This window comes from Myodes glareolus, chromosome 8 (genome assembly GCF_982192425.1).
Source record: "Myodes glareolus chromosome 8, mMyoGla1.1, whole genome shotgun sequence".
Lineage (NCBI taxonomy): Eukaryota > Metazoa > Chordata > Mammalia > Rodentia > Cricetidae > Myodes > Myodes glareolus.
In genome coordinates this window covers 101,684,577-101,707,848 of record NC_142033.1, presented here as the reverse complement: position 1 = coordinate 101,707,848, position 23,272 = coordinate 101,684,577, and the positions used below count along the sequence as shown (strand labels likewise).

General features: G+C 53.6%; 1 protein-coding gene and 1 long non-coding RNA gene across 3 annotated transcripts; both read right to left on the bottom strand.

The window, feature by feature from the left end:
- Nucleotides 1–16: 16 nt before the first annotated feature.
- Nucleotides 17–20,312, bottom strand: Sh3gl1 (SH3 domain containing GRB2 like 1, endophilin A2). 2 transcript variants are annotated; one of them, XM_087909290.1, is made up of 10 exons: nt 20,127–20,312; nt 3,280–3,348; nt 3,112–3,184; nt 2,580–2,723; nt 2,340–2,473; nt 2,096–2,254; nt 1,862–1,965; nt 1,269–1,393; nt 1,134–1,190; nt 17–939 (listed from the first exon to the last, which is right to left on the bottom strand). In XM_087909290.1, the coding sequence occupies exons 1-10, from the start codon at nt 20,169–20,171 to the stop codon at nt 743–745; spliced, it is 1,107 nt and encodes a 368-aa protein (XP_087765416.1). In that variant the 5' UTR covers nt 20,172–20,312; the 3' UTR covers nt 17–742. The 2 variants fall into 2 exon arrangements, with proteins under 2 accessions (XP_087765416.1, XP_087765417.1); XM_087909291.1 differs by having other exon boundaries at nt 3,112–3,181.
- A 1,605-nt stretch (nt 20,313–21,917) lies between these two features.
- Nucleotides 21,918–23,056, bottom strand: LOC125395754 (uncharacterized). Its single transcript, XR_007230642.3, has 2 exons — nt 22,979–23,056; nt 21,918–22,312 (listed from the first exon to the last, which is right to left on the bottom strand). It is a non-coding gene; the product is annotated as an uncharacterized LOC125395754 (long non-coding RNA).
- Nucleotides 23,057–23,272: the final 216 nt, after the last annotated feature.

The following is a 23,272-nucleotide window of genomic DNA, read 5'->3' as shown; positions in this document are numbered from 1 at the left end:
ACAGGGTCACGCTGAATTAAGATGGGGCAATGGCTGTAGAAAGAGACATTTAATACTTTAAAAAAAATCAGGAGTAGAGTTCACTTCAGCCCGGGCTGGAGCGGGACATTGTTGCCCACTGGGGATGTGGAGTGTGGCCCCACATGCCAGGGATGAGCCATAGGTTGTGGGAACACTGTAGAGAGGAATGTGACTGAGCCCAGGCTGGAGGCCTCACTTGCTGGCACCTGGCAGGGTATGATGCGGAGCTGGGGCTGTGGTAACCCACAGGTGCAGGGTCACATGGACAGGTAGCAATGGAGCTGTCTCACTTTGCCAGGGACCTGGGAATGTCCTCTCTTCGGGGCCTTTGTGCTTGGCCTTCGGCAGGGCTGAGGCTGGTTCTGTGGTCCCGTGGGAGGTGTGCACATGTGTGCTAAGCATTTCTGTGTGTCAAGTTGGGGTACTGGCCAGCCTCAGCTTGCAGAATGGAGACTCCAAGGGCCCACCTGCTTCTGGGGAGCCTGGAAAAGGGGCCAGGGCCCATCGCCAGCAACGGGCTGGGAGGGTTTGAAACAGGTGGGAGCTGCCACCATCAGGAAGGCAATAGGACCTCAGGGTGGACCTTCCCAAGTCTTAGGAATGGGGGCCCAGGGTTGGGAGAGTGAGGAGGAGGGTCCCCCTGGAGGAACGTTAGTGTTTCTAGAGCACCTTGGCGTTAGGCTGCTGCCACAATGTGCAGGGAGTCAGAGTGCAGGCATGGTCACTGAGGCAGGGGCACCAGCACCTGCACATAGCTGAGCGGGAAGAAGCCCGACTGGCCGTGCAGCATCCCCTCGTACCAGTTCTCATCGATCTGGTTGGTGAGTGTGATGAGGTCACCCTCGCGGAAGCCCAGCTCACCGTCATTCTCAGGCTCAAAGTCATACAGTGCCTTGCAGCTTGGCTGGTCCAGGGGTGCTGGAATCAGGGTAGGGGTGTCAGGATACGACAGCACATAGGCCAAGGCAGGTGGAGGTTGGCCCCGCTTTGATACTTTAGTGACCCCACATAAGCAACCTGCAGCAGCTGTGGTAGTGGTGGGGAGAAAGTAGCCCCCTCTCCCCCTCTCTCACCCCCAAAGACAGCAGCCACTTCCACCCCTGGACACTCACGCATACTCCTGCTGGGTGTCCTGGCGGGCTTGTCTGCTGATCTGAATGACGAAGAAGCTGTTTGTGGAGGAGAGCTGGTGTGAGTGGCTGAACAGCAATCTCCAGCCCGGGGAACCGGCCATGGGGCTTTGTTACCTGTGATCTTGGGTGCTGGGGCGGAGGGGAATCCCCCATTGGGCTGTTCTGGCTCTCCAAGGTCGAAGGGCTCCCGAGGCCGGGGCTTGAACTCCCGCCTGGGGCGTGAGGAGGCTTCCTGCACTCTGCAGGAATGGAAATCCCAGAGTTCCCACACCCCTCTTCTTCTACCCTGTTGTTTCTGCTGCTGCCTCAGGGCACGGGCTGGCCCTAACCTAAGCCGCATCTGTCCCTCCCCTTCAACCCCGTCAGGGAAACTGCCAACCACCTCTGCCCTCAAAGATACCCTGTGCAGTGAGGATGCAGTGACATCCCTGGCCAGAGCTGCCACCTGACAAAAGCAGGTAGAGGATGTAAACTTGAGCAGTTGACCCAGCTAACTCCATTCTCTGGCTCACGCCACCACTGCCATCTCCCATAGGGCTCTGCTCCCTTCTGGGACATACTGCTATTAACACACACAGCTCCAAGGACCCTTCACTGATACAACCCAGCATCAGGCAGGGCACAACTAAACCCTGTGCCTGGCCTGGCAGGTTGGATGCACAGTGGTCACAGGAACTGCAGGGGGTGGGAGGGAAGCCACCACTCACCTACGCTTCAGCTTGTCTGCCAGCTCCTCCAGGATCTGCACTGCCTGCCGATGGTAGTCCAGCTGGGCATCCACCAGGGCTGAGAGCTGACTCACCTGCTCAATCTGTGGACAGGAAGCGGCCAGATGACATGGCCATGCACCCGCCCTGGAGGACCAGCACCCTAGCCTGGGAGGGCAGCCCCCTCATCCTTGTGGAATGGTGTCCTGGGTCCTTGGCCCACCCGACACGCACATCAGTCTCCAGGAGGTTGTGCATGCTGGTCTCTGCCACCTCCTTGGACTCCTCAAACTTCTCCAGGGCCTGCCGCAGCTCCTCATCAGGGATCTTGCCCTGTCGTTTCTTCTTGTAGTCAAAGTCCAGGCGGCGGCCCTCCAGTTTCTTCAGGTGGTGCTGTGGGTGCAGACACGTGATGGAGCAGCACAGCTGCAGGGGGCACCCTCCCCGCCTACCCATGGACCCAGGGATAGGGCGGCACCTGGATCTCCTTCAGGTCCTTGTCACACAGATTCTGCAGCGGGTCGATGAAATTCTGTTTGACTTCGATGTCCAGTGAGTCCTTCACCTCAGCCAGGCGCTTCATGGACTCGCCTGCATCCAGCAGGGCATCGCCTGCAGGGAGGGGAGGCTGTCATGGGCAGAGTTCCCCACATGCCAAGGCAGGTCAGAATATCGGACATGGCTGCCTTCCCCACCCAACCCCTCAGCTGCCCCTCACCAAAATTGGACTCTCCGCCCAGTTCCTTGCCGTGGCGGACCATGCACTCGCCCAGCAGCCCCTCTGACTGCGGGTAGCCAGGGTTCTTCACTTGGCCCCGGATCTTCGATACAGTGTTCAGCATTGTCAGCTTAGCCCGTGAGGCTGCAAGGGAAGACGGCCCAGGTGGGACCCACAGGCTCCTCTCCTCTGGACCAGGACCACATATCCTGCGTGCTGGCCAGTGGGCTAAGTGACAACAGTGTCTTCTCATGCCCTCCCAGGGGTTTGGCAACTCAACGAAGAAGGAACCAATCCCACGTGTCCCTTCCCTAAGGCCTTCACAAGAAGTGTCGTGGAGACTGCAGAGGCCATGGTTGTGGTACTGCAGTCTGCTCCACGGCCCTGGACTCTACCTCCTTCCATCTCCAACCTGTGTCCCTGGGAAGACCTGGCCCTACTGCCCAGCAAGTCAGCAGAAGGGACCCTTGTATGTGGTGGCGAGGAGAAGAGAGGTCAGGAGGGCCATTGTCACCACTTCCGGGTGACCTACCTGGGTTGGGCTGCAGGTACTCGATGGTTCTGACCAGCACCTCTGCCACGGCCTTGCTGGTGACATCCACCTTCTGGGAAGAAAGTCAGTGTTGGAACATCGGACACTGAGGCAGAATGGTGCAGGCCCCTTTGTCCTCCAGAAGCGGGCTGTGCCTGAGACCCCTACCTTTTCCATCTCTTTGAAGTCATCGTCCAGCTTTGTGCCCTCAGCCCCGCCAACCTTCTCGCTGACCAGCTGTTGGGTAGAAGGAAGGAGGTGTGTGAGGGCACAGGAGGGGACCAGCTGTGCCTGTCAAGGACACAGCCTTCAGGACAGACAGGCTGACGGGGAGTCTGGGTGCCGAGTCAGTGCTGGGGTGTGCTATGATTCAACCCAGCACCTTGTGGGGACTGTCCACTTTACACAGTTATTGGGTTGACCCGGTCATTTTGGGAGAGGCAAAGCAGGCCCCACATGAGCTTGTACCCTGTGTCCTGCGCATATGGGCACCGCAGGCTTCAGGAGACTTCTGTGTTCCTAAATCCTTGGTGCTTGCCACTGTAACACTGATACCCACAATAAGGATGGCCCCTCAAGGAAACCAGAACTTGAGAGCCTGGGGTAGGGTAGTAGACAAAGCCCATTACCCTGTGCTGGAGACCCAGGTATATGGCAGAGAGCACCAAGTCCCTATGTTATTATCTGAATGCGGAACAGTGTCTATCACCCCTCTGAGGCTCCCCCGGTCTGTCCACCACAGCCATCCTCACTCATCATACCCAACCTCTGGAACAAGCAGGGCAGCCTGGTTGTTCCAGGCTGGTGTATGCACACCCCATATGTAGAATAGCAGACTGGCCTCCTGAGAGAAGGATGCCAGTGAGGCTTTCATGGGCCACGGCCTTGGTGCCCCCGACTCTGAGCTGTTGCCTGACATGGGCAAGGGTTTTGCAAGGGACATGTGGTGCCTCATACCACAGGCAGGGGCAGTAAAGACTGTGTAGAATGCCCTGGAAGGAAGTGACCAAAGACATCAGGAAGTGACCTCCCAGCCCTGTGCCTGTGAGTAGCCACCCACCATGCTCTGAAGAAGGCCTTCAGGCTCTCTCTGTTCTGCCCATTGAACAGGGCTGCTTCTGGGGTTCCCCAGAGTCTCTCTCAGAGAGAACAGGGCTCAGGGTAGTGAGAGACAGGAAGAGAGTAGGGGCCCCCACAGCCCCTGTAGCTATAGTTCTCCCAGAACAGGCCCTACAGACTACCTCCTTTGGATATTCCCAGGGAGCTCCATTGGCTTGTACAGGCCGGTTTCGCTTCTCCAGGCTGAGCAGAGGCAGGATGTCACCCACCACAAGGCCCGACTCTTCTGGTAAATGCAGAGAAGTGAGGCAGGGCCACAGCTTCCGGGGGACAGCACCTGGGCCTGGGGACCCAGAGTCTCAGGTAAAGCAATGAGGCAGGAAGAGGGGAGCCTGGAGCATACCTATGATTTGGGAATCCAGTCTCTCCAAGGCCCAAGAGCTCCACTGGGGCTCCCATCACTGGCCACCATACATGTCACAAGCAAGCTGCACCCTCACACTCTGGGCTCCTTTGTAGAAGGGCCATCAGTGCCCTCCATAGCTCCTGGGCATGGAGGGAAAACGGGAGAAGAGACGCCTGCACTCCAGAGCCAGAAGACAGGGTGCAGCGGCTATTTACAAGTGTGTGGGGACCCATCACAGCTGCCTACAGCACAGCGGGGGTTGCATGGTGGCAATGCAAACACCTAGATTCTTAGCAGAGAGCGCCAGCTCTGTGGGGGGGCCACCATTCCTGCTAAGAGCTGCCTTGCTGCAGATGCTGTCACCATGATAAACTGGGTAGTGGTCAGCTAAGCCCAACACCACCAGGGACCTTAGCTCAAGGCAACATGCTCCAAGACTGCACAATCCTCTGGCCAGCCTGTTTCCACAGATTTGTCCCCTCTTAGAGGACAGGAGCTGGTGGGTTGGCCACACCTGCTGGGTCTGCTTGGCAAAGCCTCTGTTGACAATGTCACCTGTAAACCAGGCACCTGGGGTGGGGGTACACACAACAGGGAGATGGGTCTCCCAACAGATCACAGAGACTGAGGTGCCACCACTGGGTAGAGACTTGCCCCAAGCATGAGACCCCCAGCTCTGCACCAGCATGGCCAGATTAAGTATGGCAAGGGGAATGCTGTGGCTGCCCAGTACAGAGGAGCCATGAGGGGAGGTGATAGAGAAGCTAGGCAGAGTGAGAATTCTGCAAGGAACATGGGAGCTGACACCCTGCCCTGCCTGGCCACCACCCTTGGACGGTCATATTCCTTTATCATAGTAAGGAAAGGTGATTAGTGGCCATGGGAGATTCAGTCTGAGCAACGAAGATACTGACACGAAAGGGGGTGGGTGGACAAAGGGTGGCTCCATGCTGCATTTTGTCACAGTGACCCAGTGGGTCCAACTGGGGCCTGCTGTCCAATATCACAGTGCATGAGAACCGTCTATGGATAGCCATGCTGTCTGGTGGACCCAAGCCTCATCATGCACAGCAGCTCACAGCTGCTGTTCCTCGGCACAGCTTGTTCCTGGAGGGACCTGGCCCACAACTGAGAGTATGGGGCAGGCTGACATAGGTGAGGGCCGTCCTGTAGGGCAGGGGGACACTCTGAAGGACCCAACGGTGTAGGCTTGCTTCAGTTTACCAGTGACAGCATCACGCTAGGCACAGCATTCACAGGATACTGTGACCATCCGCAGGACACTGGGAGCCCGTGTTGGCCCCGAGAGCACAGAAGTGGGGGTGGGGGGTGGCAGCACGGACAGGACATAGGGGAGAGAGGCTATGAGGGTAAGGAGGTGTGTGGGTGCCACACTAGGCCCCTACTGGTCACCAGTTCATAGACAGAGGGATAGCTTGCAACCTAGCCTTCTGTTCTGCTATACGCAGACTCTGTGTCCCCAGTTGGGGACCTCAGGGCAGGAGTAGCCTGAGCCTAGGGAGTCACAGCCACCCCTTTCTCAGTTTCCACCCCATACCTTCCTGCTGAGCCCCCACACACCCAAGCCTGACCTATCCCCTGCCTATGTCTGGCTCTTGGTGGGGAGCAATCAAGGACAGAGCAGGCCCACTGAACTCTCCAGAAAGGGGTTAAGTATTGTTGACAGGGACCCAACTCAAGTGTCCTCCCCAGTCAGGTGCCTCCAGTTCCCCAGAGGCACAGAGTGAAGGCCAGAACCCAGGCCTTTGGATAAGGTTCATCTATAAGCCACTCCAAGTCCTCTGCCTACACGCTAACATGGGAAGGGACAGGCTGAAGAGATGGCTCAGTGGTTCAGAGCACTGACTGCTCTTCCAGAGGACCTGGATCTAATTCCCAGCACCCACATGGAAGCTTACAATTGTCTGTAACTCCAAGATCTGACACCACACACAGACAGACATGAAGGCAAAACACCAGTCTACATAAAACAAAAAATTACAAAAGAAAAATGTTTTAAAAAATAAAATAAAATGGGAGGGGACATGCAGGAAGGTGGCCGCCCCATGGAGGATCCTGGTCCCTGGAGGTAATGGCACACCCCGGGGTCAGACACAGGTCTCCATTGCTCAAAACAGCAATACCAGGATGTGGAGTGAGCAGGGTGTCAACAGGAGCCACCACTGTGCCTAGGAAGGCATCAGAGGCCCTTATCACACATCACAGGCTCTCATAAATATTTGGAATTTGCTGGTTGTGCAAGCCACTGCCTCCTTTTGTGACAGCAGGCATGAAGGAACTTCCTCTGGCCTACCAGGAAGTCCCACACCTTGTGCCTCCAGGGTGTGGTGATTCCACTGACTGCCTTGGTGAGCATGAGTGGTGGTGGTGCCTGCAATCACTTAGATCTCCTGGCGGGAACCCTAAGCAGGTATCCCTATGACCTGAGCAGGTTCCCAGGGGCATACAAGGAGAAGGCAGTCCTTTGTGGTGAGCTGGGGTTCCTGTGGGAACTGAGTTCTGGGAGCCACAGACTGTGGGCTCTCAGGTGAAGATGTCACCAGGACAAGGGCTGCATCAGAATGCTCCAGGCCTCTCATGATGCCGCAGACTCTGGGACAAGCCACCTGCAGGAGGCTGGCAGCTGGGGCCAGGTCAGGCCTGACTTCGCCAAGGACTTCTTTCCTGACATGGCCAAAAGACACCTGAGGCCCTGCTCTGGGCCCTAGGCAGTCCCCATTGCCTTCCTAAGACAGTCTGGCTGGGACAGTCAGTGTTGGCTGGGACAGTCAGTGTTGGCTGGGACAGTAGGAATCTGCACAAGGCCCCACACAGCCTGGTCCACTGTCTGTCACTTCCTGTTTGTCTCCCAAGTCTTTCCAGAGTACATCCATGGGAAAGAGTCCAGCACACGGCTGTCACCAGTGTCTTATCTTAGTGGCCTGGCAGGTGTCCCTCACTGCCCCAGGCCTAGCATACAAGGACACCCACAGGCTTTGCTTTTCATGGGAAGAGTGGATGATGACTGTACCCCACAGCCCCTTCCCTTGCTGCCCGGAGAGTTGAGGGCGAGAACCTAAGATCAGCAGAGGTGGTTGACACCACGGAGCCTTAGGCCACAGGAGGTGGTGGTGAGTGGGCAGGCTCACCCCAGGCTGTAAATGGTCAAAAGGTAGAAAGTAAGGGTGGTCTCAGGCATTCTGCACTCCTTACATTTCTGCCCTGGGAGCTGCCCACAGCATGAATGGTACTGGCTAGCCCTGTGTGCACTTGGCCTTGTCAGAGGCTGAGATGAAGTGATGCTGAGATGAAGTGATGCCTGACAGTAACTGTCCTGGGACCCACTACCCGGGTGGCTCCTGGCCTGGTCGATTTAGCTTCTTATCTGTCAGGTGAGGCAGGAGGACTGTGCCTTACATGCTGGGAAAATCAACTTCAGACGAAAACTTAGAAAAAGAAAGAAAAGCCAAACCACAAACAAATGAGGCAGCAATCATCTGAGGCCCACAGGGCATCTGAGGGACCCAGTCCCAGGCCGCTGCTGCTGCTGACCTGAGGGATGGTCCAGCTGGCTCCACACATGCTGGGGATGAGGGAGGGTTTCATGGATGCAGGGCTGCTGGACAAGGCCCACCTACCACCTGGAAGGCGGTGCCCGTGGCCACTGCATAGCCCTGAGAGCATAGGCTAGCTCTCAGGTGTGAGTCCCAATAGAAGTCTTAGTTCCCTCATGTAGGAAAAATGAGGGAGATAGATCTAAGGGCCTCGAACCCCTACCTCTCCCACCCCCCCAGCTCTGAGGAGTCAGAGCCTCAGGCTCCAGGCTGCTTATCACTGGCCTCCCTCAGCAGGAGGTGCTCTGCCCCCTCCCCTATTATTTTCTGTCTGAGCAGCCTTCTGTGGGCCATGCCAGGGTTTCTGCAAGTCTTGAAGTCCCAACCCTGGCTGTCTTGTCTGCTAGAATCCACCCTGCATGTGTTCAGCCCTCTCTTGCTGCCCACTTGGTGGCCTTGGAAGCAGCAGGGGGCTATTGTCCAGTTCCTACAGCAACCTCCTGCACCATGGCAGAAGGTTCTAGAAAGTCTGAGAAAACCAGGAGAATCTTGCTCTGCACCCTAGGGACCTGGTGAGGTATGGCTGTGTCACAGGACACAAAGGAAGAAATGACAAGTTTCTTTGAAGAACAAGAGGGATGGCTCAAACCTTGCTGGGCCACCAGGACGACTGCTCAGCCTCCCGAGACTACAATTTGCACCAATCACAAGCAGACTTGGGTGACAAGTGACAGACACATGGACAGGTCAGGGAGACTAGGCTCTGCAATCCACAGTGATATGGGGCAAGCTGGGCGAGTGAGGCGGTGACTGGCACTCCCCCTGCTGGGGGTCTGCTGACCAGTCTGCAGATGCCACTATCCCCTGCGATGACCAGCAGAGACCACGGGCACTGGGTATTTGTTGAGATAATATTTACTGAGATAATAAACCCTCAGTGTGGCAAGGCTAAGTCACCATAGGTGTGCCCACAAGGTCTGGTGACACATGATAGGGAGAAGCCTCTGCTTGGGAGCCTGTCCCTTAGAGCTGGGATGAAAGTCCTGGGCCAGTAAGGACAGCACTCTCCTGGTATTGCAAAGGCCCTGGGGTTCCATCTTCAGTACCCAAAACAAAGACGAAACCCCAGACCCAGTTCTCCTGCTTCAGCTCCCTCAGCTGTAACATGGGTGGAGCAGCACCTCAGCAGCCACTGCCCCACAGGCGGCAGAGAGACCATTCTCTAAGCAGAGGCATGATGGGCACACCGGTCATCCTAGCACTCAGGTGGGAGCTAAGAGGACCAGGAGTTCAAGGTCATCTTCCCCTGCACAGTGAGTTTGAGACTAGCTTGCTTTTAAAAAAGCAAAGCAAGTTGGGTGATGGTGGCTCATACTTTAATCTCAGTACTTGAAATGCAGATGCAGGCGAATCTCTGTGAGTTTGAGGCCAGCCTGGTCTACAGAGCGAGTTCGCGGACAAGTCAGAGGTACACAGAAATCCTATCTTGAAAAATAATAACAAGGCAGAACTTGGGACACAGCTCAGTGGCAGAGCAACTGCCTGGCCTGACCAAGGCTGTGTCTGATGGCCAACAGATCGAACAATCTCAAGCATCTCTACAAAGCACCCAGCTCTTAGTCACAGTTCCAGGGCAATCTGAGCCACACTAGACAAAACAATGAATAATGTTTAAAAAAGGAGAGGGGTAAGCCCCCCTCAGCTGTACCCAGTCCTGGGTACCAGTGTGACACCTACCCAAGCTCCTCAGGGTAGGGAGGGGACTGTGCCCTATCAATTGCATCATTGACAGCTGCATGACAACAGGGACGGGGTGAGGGAGGCTGGGAAACCCACATGTCCCCACAGTGGCCAACTCATCCCTGCATGGCTCACTGCCCCTTAACCCCTGTGCAGCCAGCCTGGTGACCACACCCTTCTAAAGACCCTACTTTCCATGCTCTGTCTAGGTAGTTATATCCCCACCTCAGGTAAGGACATGGCCACCCTCAGGACACTGAGCAGACTCTGGGCCACAAGCTGATGGCTCTCGCACCTACTCCTGGCATTCACAGGACTCTTCCTTTTGAGTTTATGTAGTTAAATGCCCACACCCCAAGTCTCCCGACCGCCTCCCCTACTGTGTCACCAAGTACCTCACACTGCCCAGCCTCCACCCAGGATGACAGCAGTACCAAGCCTTCCTGCCCTCGATCCAGCTGCAGGGAGGGACCAGCTGTGCGTGGGAACAAGTACACAGCATGGTGACGCTTGGGTGGCATCTGTGCTTGGTGCCCTCTTCTTCCCACCTCTGAATTCTAGTAGGCCATGTGTTCCGTGAGTCACCCAGCCTTCCTACTGAGGCCGCCCATCAGTCAGATGGAGCATCATCGGGGATGCTTGCGTGCTGACCCCTAGGTCTGCCCTGTCCAGGTGCTACTGCTCACATAACTATTTTTTTTAAAGGTTTTTTGAGACGTTTCTCTGTGTAGCCCTGGCTGCCCTGTAACTTGCTCTGTAGACCAGGTTGGACTCAAATTCACACAGATCTACCTGCCTCTTGCCTCTGCCTCCAAGTGCTAGGATTAAAGGCGTGTGCCACCACCATCTGGCCAACAACTATTATTTTTCTCTGTGAAGTTCAGTAGGGAGAAGCACACCCCTCCAGCAGGCCATGGGCAGCACTATGTCCGGCTGAGGGCAAGGAGTGGGCAGGTGTGTGGAGGCAGGCGGAGAAGAGGGACACCAAGGGGAGGAGCCCAGCCAGTCCCATTCTGTACAGGGCACCAGGCTCAGCAGTGCTCACCCATCTACAGTCCATGCCCGTGGACACGGTCAGCCTCAGTCGCTGCAGACAAGTGCTGCTGAGGGTTATGGGGTACGGGACACCGTCTGGACTAGCCTGAACACCACCAGCTTCCTGAAGGACCATGCAGTGGTGCCTGTGACCAGTGGCTTCTTTTCAAGTGTCAAGGGGTAAAGTATGCAGAGCTGAAGGTTGGTTCTGCAGAGCATAGGATGAGCAGGGACCCTGAAGGGACCCCATTGCCTTCAGTTAGTAATGGGGACAAAGATTCAGGACACTGGCTGTTTTCTCTCACAAGGAACTGACCATCCTAAAGGTCCAGGTACTGGGCCTGGTCTTCAGAGCGATGAGTGTGCCCTTGTTGGGGACAATAGGGTCCTTAAAACACAAAAGGCCAGCGGGCAGGGACTGGATCTCCTGACTGAGCCAGGACAAGCCTCTCTCAGGCATGTAGTTCAGTGACTAAAGTGGGGTGACCATGGCTCTCAGAGCAATGGCAGGTCAGATCCCGCTCAACACATCCCCCTAGCCATCAGCACAGGGTCCTTGGTTTGGGAGGATACTGGAGTCCTTCACCCTAATCCATGGTACAACACCAGCATGGCAAACTAAGCTTCTCTGGTCTGCAAGGCTTACCCATTTCCTCAACCTAGGGACCCGATAATGCACGAGCACTGCGCTAAGGAAGCCACCTACAAAGCACATGCACCAACTGGAGCCCACAGCATGGAGGCCGCAGTGTCCTTTGGGAGCTGGGACAAGATAGCATGGCAATCTCTGGTCCCACTTGGAACACAGGCACAGGTGCCAGCTCGGACCCCGGTCCTGTGTGTGCGCCAATCCTGGGGATGCAGGGGAACTGTATCAGGTAGCTGTGCTGGGAATGCAGAGGCTGGGTGCCAGGGTCTCAAAGTGATGGGCATGGCCAAGCACAGGAGTCCAATAGGTCTCTGTCTTCAATTTATGGTGATCCTCCTGCCTCTGCCTCCTGAGCGCTAGCACCCCATGTTCTGGCTGGCAATCCTGATTCTCAGAGCACAGGACCAACTGTGTGCCTGGGAGCCTCCTGAGCTGTCTGCAGCTCCCAGGCAAGGACAACATGGCAGGGTGGCTAAAATATCACCCACCCCAAGAGCTTAAACACACGGTACCCGTGGCTCTAGGCTTGGATTGGGTCACATCAACGGAATGACTTGGTGATTTCCCAGGCCAGGATCACAGACACAGAAACAGTCACAGCAAGCAGGCGGGCTCCCATAGAAAGTCAGGGCACCCGTGCAAGGGGCCAGCCACATGATGACCACGTGCTGCCCCACTGTAAAAACAGTGAGATTCGCTGCACCTTTAATCCTAGCACTCGGGAGACAGAGGCAGGTGGATCTCTGTATCTATGAGTTCAAGACCAGCCTGGTCTACTGAGCCGAGTTCCAGGACTGGCTCCAAAGCTACAGAGAAATCTTGCCTTGAAAAAAGAAAAACAAACAAACAACCCAACCAACAAAAACAACAAACAAAATCAGTGAGGCTCACAAGTCTTCCACCTCCACTAGGACAAAGGACAGTCGGACACTGTGGTCACACAAACCAGGTTCCCAACCACTGCTTAGCAGACATTGGGTCATGATCTGCCACATCCCATTGACAGTGTCCCATGCCACCTTGCTGTACCTAGCCAATAGAACTCATTCTAGATCTCGTCAGAAACATCTTGTGTCTTACACTGAGGAAGGGAGATGACCTGTGTCCCGCAGGTCTGGGGTGCACAGGCCAAGGAACAGTGCAGCTTACCACCTCACCAGGCTCTGCCACCTCTGGTATTGTGCATTCGCACAGGCATCACACAAGCCTCTCTACTCACTGCTGGGCTGAGCCCTGACAGCAATGACATCACATTCTATCCCACTGAGAGTCAGTGGGGCTGGACTGCACTTGGCTACTATCATTGTTGGCCATGGTGATGTCTGAACACTTCGTAAGACAGTCGCTAAGAGAAGCTACTGACTACCAACCAGCCCTCCTGGCCCCTGCAACCTTGCTGCCCCCAAGTCCTCTAGTGGCTACCAGATGTCTTCTGACACAAATCTAAACCTGCTAGACCCCAATTTCCCTGAGATCATGGGTGCATGGTGAGGCTGGACACCGGGGAGTTAGGATGAGGCTGACAAGGGAAGGTGACTGATTCCCAGAGGAGGTCATGTGGTGAGAACAGTATTCCCATGATGATTCTTTTACAGCTACCTAGGGCCAAGAGAAACTTCTGGGTGGATATGACTGAGCTTTGCAGAGCTCCCAAACCTGCCACAGACCTGGGCATTCACTGTGGAGCAGAGAATTTGCTCCACCACTCTCTCCCTGTGTATCTGGAACTATAGTTATCTACTTGCGTCAAGCAAAAACATCAAGACTCCCCTCCTGCCATGGGGCCAGAGCCCCTGCCCAGACATGGGCTAGGTGGGGCCCCACCCCAGCCACTCCCCAACCCCCTCACTGGGATTCTAGGTGAGGGTTCTGTCAGTATGTCACAGTCTGGAGGAGCCTACTAAAGTGGGCTTAAAAGGGAGTTTTAAGCTGGACATGGTGAACACCAGGGGCCTCAGCATGTGGGAAGCAGGGACAGGACTGTGAGTTCCTGTTAGGCTGGGTGAAAGTAAGAATGTCTCAAAAGTAAATAAGTATAGCTCTTCCCATGAAGGAAGGAGTCAGGCTCCTACAGAGATCTGCATGAGTGCTGGCAGGCAAGCTGGGGAAAGGTCTGGAGTTATACTCGGTGCTAGAATGAGGGTCATGGGCGAGGGAGTGGTTGGTGCCAAGGAATGGCTCACAAACAGCACTGAGATGGAGGGGAACCTAGGGGACAAGGTGGCTGTGAGTGTCAGGTAGTGTGTCACAGCAGGTGCATGAGGTGCAAGGCAGGCCACATGGATCTAGGCAATCGGTCTCCCCAGCGGTGGACTGAGGCCTGAACTGAGGTGTATGGAGACTGGTGTTTCCCAGCCAGGTGACCTGACCCCTCCAGGCCTGGCAGTCCTTAGCCTGCTCCATCAGCTCCTGCCATCCCACGGTTCAAAAGTTCGGCCTAGTGCAGCCTCTCCTGAGTGCTGGAGGTGCATCCTAAGGCCAGAAGGCTATAGCCAGGCTAATTCCTCTGTAAGACCAGTCGGACCTGCTCCTGGCCAAGTTTCAAATGACCCAGTTCCTCAAGTGCCCAAGAAGTCAGGCCAGGAACACTGTGGGAGGCCACAGAACGGAAGCCCCATTCTTAGCTTTGAGCAGGAGGCCACCTTGGTGTTGTCTTTGTGACCAGCCTGTCAGCTGACACCACACAACAGGACACGGGCTTGGCATGGCCTGCCTGTAGGAGCATGCCACGCAACAGCAGAGCGTATCTGATGACATAAGAGTGACACCAGAGTGCCAGGGCTGCCCCACTAAGCACCGAGACGCCAGCAGCCACCCATGTCTGTGACAGAATGGGCAGAGGGTAGAAGACCAGGCAGGGTGAAGTGCATGAGGCACAATGCACCAGAGAGGTGGGGCAAGCACAGCACAGCTCGGCGGGGTGTGGGCAGAGCTGTGCAGACTGGTCTGATGGCACACAGGACACCCGTCTCCAGTGTGATCCTGAAACGCTGCCAGAGAATGCTAGGGGACAACACAGACTGGACCCCAGAAGTCCTTTTTGGCCCTTGAGTTGTTACATAGTTACACAGTTCTGGGCACGGTCCCCATGCAGGCCAGGGACCCAGCACAAAGTGGGCACAGTCTCCACTCACAGACTTGGTGACCCAGGCCAACACAGTAGGGCACCTGTCACCTGTGTCACTCTGAAATGCTGAGTAAACATGCTGGTTCTCAGGAGTCAGCCACCCCCCACATATCCCAGGGGGCTAACACTGAGGATCAACCAGAAAGGAAGGAACCCGCCTATGGGAGTCCTCCAGAGAGGTCAGACAGCAGGTGCTGAGTCAGGGCCCTGGAGGAAGCCGCAGCTGTGTTCCTTTGGTGCTTGGGAAGTTGTCCCATGACCCCCAGGGGCTCAAATCAGCAGGTTTTCTAGGAGCTGAACGGAAAAGGAAGATGAGGCATCCTGTGGACCTGCAGAGGGCAGGAAGAGGGAGCAGGGGACGCCAACCCAGGCAGCAGGGGTGACCCTGGCAGGGAGAGGCAGAGCAGGGCAGCTGCCAGAAGCTGCAGTTCTCTCTCTAGCTTTCCAGGGAGAGCTCAAGAGAGGACCAGACAGCAGAGACCCAGCCATTCTACAGTCACACAGCCATGACCCCAGCACAGGGTGTGAGTGTGTTGTTAGCCTAGGTGATAGACTGAGACCCCATCTCACAAACAAAAACTCAGAGGAATAAAGTAAGTAAACGGGATGAGATGGCTCAGATGGTACAGTGCCCACCACATTGATCTCAGCTCCCATATGAAAAGCTGGCTGTGCTGAAAACTGGTAGTTCCAGTGCTGCTGGACACAGGGACCCTGGCCAGTCATGCCAGTCTTAGGTGAGTCCCAGTTTCTAACAGTGGAAGGTACCAGGTTGATCCCTGCCCTCCCCCACAAGAAAAAGAAAAGAAGCCCTGGGCTGGAGCTGGGGGTGCCAAGCAGAGAGCCAAACCTGGGCCTGGCTCCCCTCCCCACACAGCTGCCTGCTTTGGCCTCTCAAATCCTACCAGGGAAGTAGGATGTGGAGGATCAGAGAGGGTGCAGGACCCCGACCAACCAAAGACTGTGCTTGGTGGGGGAAATGGATACATATGCACACACACAGATACATGTATGTGCACTGCATGCATATACACATAGCAGGGGCCTCTCTGGAAGAGCCCAGGCTGAAGAACAGGGAGGAGGGGAGTGGGCACTAATAGGTAAAGTGGCACCTGGGACGCTCAGATGATGGGGATGGGACTTATAACAAGATCTGCCAGTCCCCATCTTCCTGGCACAGTGGCTGCTGCGATGCTCTGGGCTGGAGCTGCCCAGGCTGTCTAAGCATAGTGGAGGTGGCCGACCACACCTAGGTGAACGATTAGCTGGGACACTGCATTGGGAGCCCAGGGCTCTGACTCAGGTGGACTTTCAGCTCATAGATTAAATGTGGCCTCAAAGTGAGGGCCAGGATGTCACCGAATGCCCATCCGCAAGAGGCCTTGTGTTCCGCCTCCAACAAGGACAGAGAGAGAGAGAGAGAGAGAGAGAGAGAGAGCGAGAGAGAGAGCACATTACAACTCCAAACCCACAGAGTCCCAAGTCTGCAACCCTTCCTAACCTTCAGGTCTTATGGGTGGGGGCGGGGGCTCACCAAGCACTTGCCTGGTACCCCACAGCCACATAGCTGCCAATTTTCTTCCTAAATCAGACCAACCAACCCTTCTTTACAAACTTTCCCTTTCTCTCAGGCAAAAAGCGCTGTGTGTGTGGGGGGGGGGGGATGAAGTCTACATTCCAGGTGGCACAAGCACCATCTTAGTTATACTTTGCCTCCAGGCCATCACAGAATGACCAGGAAACCAGTCAGCTCAGGCTAATAGTGAAGACACCCAAAGAAACTTGAGCCACAGGCCACTTCCATCTGCACCCAGACTTCCTCAGAGCCCTCAGTCCTCCACACTCACACCAGGGTGAGGAGACAGTGGGAGCCACCATCCCTCCACTGCCTCACCTGTAGGAAGTGAAACTCCCAACTTCCCTCAACACCCAAGCTCATTTTACACATTCACATGTACCTGCAGGCTCAGCTGGGGGACGAGCTGGGAACCTGTGACTTTTGTATCAATGGGACCAGAGTCACAGTCTTACCTGTCAGAAGTTGCCTGTTACCTATCCTGCCTTACTCCATTCATACCTTGCCTCGACACCCCAAACATCTTTCCATAACCAGTCATTTCTGATTCTTGCCAGTGTGGGCTGAGGATTCTTTTATCTTTTCTGTGACAGGGTCTCATGTAACCCAAGCTGGCCTCAAACATACTATATAGTTGAACTGATCCTCCTGCCTCCACCTCTAAATGACAGGTGTGGGCTCCTACAGTGGGGGTGGATTGGGGATGGAGCCCACCAGGGCTTCCTTACAAACTAGGTGAGTGCTCTACAAACAGAGCCCCAGTCTCTTATCCTATTGGCTCTCACTATGTAGCCCAGGCTGGCTTAGAACCCACAGGGATTACAGGCATGCCCTGCCACATCTAGCCTGTAGCTTCTCTAATAAGAAATGATATTCCAGGGACTCAGGAGATGACCACAGAGGTGTTATTTAGCAGAAAAAAAGAAACACAGGAGAAAGACCCAGCTGAAACAGTGGGATGTGGAGGAACTGGGGAAACTCCTATCCTACAGGAGGCTGGGCTGCGAGCCATCTGTGTGCAACTCTTTAGAGCTGGCTCAGACTCCTGGGCACAGCAGTCATTCTTTGGGACAGGGCCCTGGAATGTCAAAACAGTATACTGATCCTCAGCTGAGCTGGACTTTCCAGGTTTGTAGGCAGGTTGGATGGTGGCCCACCAAGAGGCAAAGTCTGGTGGCTGCCCCAATGGGTCTCTCTGTCAGTGCCTGCTGGGAATCAGCAGAGGAGGGGCCTCCAGAGACTTCTCCAGCTGAGGGACCTGGAGCCACAGGGATTCAAACAGGAGGACAGCCTCAGGCCCAGGCTGGCATCACATTCCAAGGATCTCAGGCACAGAGCTTGCCTACTGTACTTCCTGCACGGGTGCAAACCCACTCACCTCCATCTGAGGGCATGCACTGCAACACACAACATTCCTGTACTTCCTTCTTTAATTCGCTCTCCACCTGCCAGTCTCCCTCCAAGGCCCACAGATAGAGCCCAGATGTCTTTATCCATCCCTTTTGGCCCCTGGGGTGAGAACGTGCACCAGCTGCCTGCTCCTTCTGGCTGGGCCTCTCCAGACCATGGGGAGAGCCCTTCTTGCAGGCACAGCCAAGCAATTCCTCACACTGTTGCTCATCTCTCTGTGGAATCTACTCGCGCCAGTACCACACCCAGAAGTCTCGGGCTGCACTGCACGGCCACAGGATTAGCACATCTGGGGCTTCTTGGAGCAGAAACCAGGCAACAAACTGCATGTTCACAGGGCCCCCTGCACGAACCCATGGCTTGCAGGCCTCTGAGTGGAGTTTCATTACACACCCCTGGAACTCCCTTTGTAGACCTTCTACTCTAACAAACCAGGGATTCCTGCATGGCAGGCAAGCATCCTGCCAACTGAGCTACCCACTCAGACCATCTGCTGTTGTTTTGAGATACAGACAAGTTATTACTCTGTAGCCCAGTCTTACAACTAAACTTATAGATAAAATCTTGCCACAACCTATCAGACAGGGGGGCAACAAGGCCAGGCCTTGTTCTGTTCTCTGCATTTTGAGAACTATCTGGGAGTCCTATAAGGGGAGCATGGCTGCTCCAACATCCTTGACTGGGACAGGCCTCTGAGCTGAGAGTGGCATGGGGAGGGGATGCACAGAGTGAAGACAGGCTTATACAGCCATACCAGTCCTGACCCTGGGAACCTCTAGTGGGGCAGGCATGGCAGACAAATGTTTCATTTGGAAACAGATCTTAAGTTTCTGGAACTCACTTGGCCATGAACTTTTGATCCTCCTGCCTCAGTCACCTGGGTAACCCCCCAGTCTGAGATTACAGGCCTTCCAGGTTCTCCAGCAATGTCCCACATAAAATGCATTATCAAGCAGGGGCCATAGCTCAAGGTAGAGCATTTGCGACTGTGGACAAGGTCCTGGGTTCTTTCCCCAGCATGCACACACCATGCGCGCGCACACACACACAGAGAGAGAGAGAGAGAGAGAGAGAGACCGACCTGACGGGAGGAAAGACAGAAGAAAAGAAACCCAAAACAGACAACAGAAAACTCAGCTATGAACTTGGCAATCCACTTGTAGAGAATTTATCTTACAAAACTAATCTCACTAGTGAGGTTTGGTACAACTGTTTGTAACCCAGCACCAGGATGCGGAGACAGGGGAATAATGAATAAGAGGCCACTCTAGCCTCAGACTAGGACAAAGAACACAAAAATTTGTTCAAGGGGAAGCCTGAGACATATGACCAAGCCCCAGCACTCAGAGGCTGAGAGAGCAGGCTCACAGTGCCCAAAAGTTCAAGGCAATATAAGACCTTCAATATATGCAGGTCTGTCATCCCAGCACCCGGGAGGCAGAGGCAGGAGGAAATTCTGGGCCTGCCTGGACTACCAAACAAAACCTTGTCTCAAAAAGCAAAGAAAAAAGTTCCAGAGGGCTGTTTGTTACAGGTTGTCAGAAGACATCTGTTGTCAAGATGAACGGAGCTCCTCCCAGGGGGTGAGGTTCTCAATGTTCAGTGATGCAACAGATGCCCACCTGGAGAGCTAACTCCTGAATGTCAATACAGCAGACAGACTGCAGAATTTCAGTTCAGATTCATGCTCCAAGAAGCATTGAACCCGAACGACCAAGTACCCAGGAGTCCACAGTCTGGTACAGCCATATCAATGTATCTTTCAAAGAAATACATGTGTTTCAGAATGGGGACACAAAGTCTGTGACATTTTGGAACAGAAGCGTGGAAAATTACTTTTCATTGTATGTTATAATTCGGTACAGTGTCTACCAAGAGATTTTTCTTTTTTATTTCATTTTTGAGACAGGGTCTCCTTATGTAACCCTGGCTGGCCTCAAACTCTGAGATCTCCTTGCCTGCCTTTGCCTCCAGAGCGCTGGGACTAAAGGTGTGTACCACCTGGCGAATGTTTGGGGGTTTTTTCGTTTGTTTTTGCAACCCGTCTTAGAGATACCGAAGAAAAGAGATGAGACAGACTTTCTAAGCCTTGTGTGGACTTGGTAAATGTATCAAGTTATTTTTTTTTTTTGAAAACAACCTAGACACACATTTTCTATGGCATGAAGTTATGTAGTGAGAGTCCGGATGTACACAGCCTGGAAACCGGGGTTCCCTCCTTCCTCCCTGGGGTCCCGGGAATCGAACTCACGTCATGAGGCTTGGCGGCAAGCCCCTGGCAGTGGGTCCTCTAGTCGGCCCTCCAGAGCTTTTTCAGAGCCGCCTAGATGCGCACACCCCGTGCCCCTGAACAGTCGGAAAACGGGTCTCCTCTTCCCCGCCAGCCCTGGGGAGCCAGCTCCGCTCGCCCGCGGTCCCCCGAGCCAGGCCCAAGCCCCGATCACCCGGCCGCGCCTCACCTGGCTCGCCTTGTAGAACTGCTTCTTTAGCCCCGCCACCGACATGCCGCCTCCCTCAGTCGGTCGTCCCGCCCGGACTCAGGTTTCTTCCCGTGCCGCCGAACCGACCTCCTTCCTCCGCGCTGCCTCCGCCAAAGCACTTCGCCAGCTCTACGCGCCCGCCCCGGAGATTCCTCAGCCCGCTAGCGCGCACGCGCGGCCGGAATATTACATGGCAACCGCATACTTCCGGTGCCGCCCACCTCGTTTCACCCCCTACCCCCGGAATTCGCGCGCGCCCGCGCGCGCTCGACCTCTGTGTACGCGCCCCCCCTGCAGGCCAGAGAACGCATTGCGGCAGGAAGGTAGGCGAAACCCCGCCCACACCAACGAAAGAGGGGGAGCCTAGAGAGGCCAGAGACGGCTCCCTCTGCAGCTTAGGAGATGGCTGGCTATAAAGTCAAAGTCAGTTTTTAACTGACGAAGCGGCGTTTGCGTGCCGTGGAGCCCGTGTGGAGGTCAGAGGACCGCTGCAGTCAGCAGTCGGGTCTCGCCTTCCACCATCTAAGACGCCAGGATCGAACTCATGTCTCCAGGCTCCGCTGTAAGCGCTTTACCCACAGCCATCTCGCGGGGCTCCTAAGGAAAGATTCTGTCAAAGTTCACGGCTATCCTGGCCCGCTGGAAAGCATAATAAATAAAATAGAGAATAAAATGGAAACAATCTCGTAGGGGCTAGAGGGATTCATGGCTTGCTGTCCTGGCCGACAACCGTAGTTCGGTTCCCAGAACCCACAGCACAACTACCTGTAACTCCAGCTCCAGGTCCGCCCACTCCTGGCCGCGAGGATCACCTGTAGCCCCATAACTTAAAAATCTGATCTACAAGAGCTGGTTCCAAGACAGGCTCCAAAGAGAAACCCTGTCTCGAAAAAACAACAAATAAAGAACATAAAATCATATTTTAAAGATAAAAATAAAATAATATTAAAAACTCGACCTAGAGTCTCCAGTTTAGAAGGCGTCTTCATTTGTCTTCCCGTGACTGTGATTAAATGCTCTGACAACAAAAACAAAATCAAAATGTTTGGTCAAAAGCTACCGAAACAAGAAAAGGTGTCTGTGGCTGGAATGTCACCTCCTTGATAAAACTTCCCCAGATTGACACACGCACTTTACTCCTTATATCAACTGTGTATATAGAATACGTTTATATCAAAACGTTTATATCAAAACGTATATAGGATATGCCAGGTGTGGCAATGCACACCTTTAATCCCAGCAACTGAGAAGCAGGACGCATGGGTTACATAACCAGTTACACACCAGTCTAGTAACTTGGAGATTAATAGTAAATGGGGGTGATGAGTAAATAGATCCTAAAGTAGGAACAGGAAGATGTTTAGGGTGAAAGAATTTTAAAAATCTGGCGATGAAATTGCTGACACGTTTGAATGACTTCATGAAGCCAAGGAGTTCTGGAAGGTTCCAAATGACTCAACAGAATGCAGTGCAGCAAAGCAAAAGAACACGTTTGTGTCATCCGTATTGGACATGATTAAACGATCCTTTATAAATAGTTTGGATTATGAGTCGTTTTGGTTTTTTTGAGACAGGGTACCATATAGCACAAGTTGGTCTTGAACTCCTGATCATCTCCCTGGTGCTGCCATGGCAGGCCTATGACAGCATGCCTGATTTCAAAAACCATGTGTGTGTGTGTGTGTGTGTGTGTGTGTGTGTGTGTGTGTGTGTATGTATGTAACAACTGGAGACTACAGCCAGATTCCTAGCATGCCAGCAACCCACAGATTCACACAAGGATGTTCTTTATTTTATATGCGTTTTGAGATGGAGTATCATGGAGCCCAGGCTCAAACTTCAGCCTACTTTGGCCTTTATTCTGGGTCTTCCTGTCTTCACCTCCCAAGTGCAGGGTTGATAGGTATACAACAGTAGGACCGGCTTCAAAAGATCTGCACAATTCAGTCACATTCTACTGCAGCCAGTCAAAGATGTGATGAGGTCCAAGCAGTACAATTAGTTTATTAGCCAAATAACCCACTTACTAGCCACAACATCAGGAAAAGAACTGTTGTGGGTTCTGAGCTCTTTGCTGGTGAAGGAGTAAAAGGTTTCTTCCTTCGTCTAAATATTTTAGAATCTGGTTGGTGTGTACCAGGTCAGCAAGGCTGCATTGTGAGACCCTGTCTCAAAATAAAATAAAATAAATTAAAAAAGCAATTAATATTTTTTTGATGCAGTGTATCGCCGGCTGGTCTGGAACTGGCTATGCAGATTTGGATGTCTTTGAACTCAAGGAGATCCACCTGCCCCTGCCTCCCATATACAAGGATTAAAAACTCCCACCATGGGGGCTGGAGAGATGGCTCAGAGGTTAAGAGCATTGCCTGCTCTTCCAAAGGTCCTGAGTTCCATTCCCAGCAACCACATGGTGGCTCACAACCATCTCATAATGGGGTCTGGTGCCCTCTTCTGGCCTGCGGGTATACACACAGACAGACTATTGTATGCATAATAAATAAATATTTAAAAAAAAAAAAACCTCCCACCACCAGACTCAATGAATAATTTTTCAATTAATATATCTTCAAAGTAATTCACACTAAAAAAGTAACTCACAATTTTAAAAAATAATTTATAATTTTACAACGGAAAATTCTACTTAAAAATAAAGCAAATCGTAATTTTTTCAAAAGCGGTTCATCATTTCAGAAAAGCCACTCACAATTTTAAAATAGTAGTTTATAGTTAAAAGGGAAGTAATTTATGAGTTAACAATGAAAGAAAGTAATCTCCAATTATAATTGCAGTAGTTACTTTTAATCAATCACTAATTAGGATAAACTCACTTCAGACTCCTGCTTTAATCCGTAATTTCAAGTTGTCACTGGCACCGATCGTGACGTACTGTCCCGCCTTTTTCCAAGAATATTACCCAATAAAAGGGAGAATTCTTAGATTGACATTTCTTAGGACCAGTAGAAACGTAGTTCTCCCCAGCCACTCAAGAACCGCCGGAAAGAAGCCCTCCTCCTTCCACCTCCCGCGGGATTTTCGGGCAAACGAGCCACAGTTCTCGCGAGGACACGCCGAGCGCACCTCTTTTCCTGAGGCAGGGCTGTCACGTGATGGGCTCTCGTCCA

Coding starts and splice junctions, on each gene's coding strand:
- Sh3gl1 (XM_087909290.1), bottom strand. CDS start 20,171: ATGTCGGTGGCGGGGCTAAAGAAGCAGTTCTACAAGGCGAGCCAG. Junction 2,255..2,339: donor AGGACCTGAAGGAGATCCAG/GTGCCGCCCTAT, acceptor CTGCACCCACAG/CACCACCTGAAGAAACTGGA. Junction 1,191..1,268: donor CCCAGCACCCAAGATCACAG/GTAACAAAGCCC, acceptor CTCCACAAACAG/CTTCTTCGTCATTCAGATCA.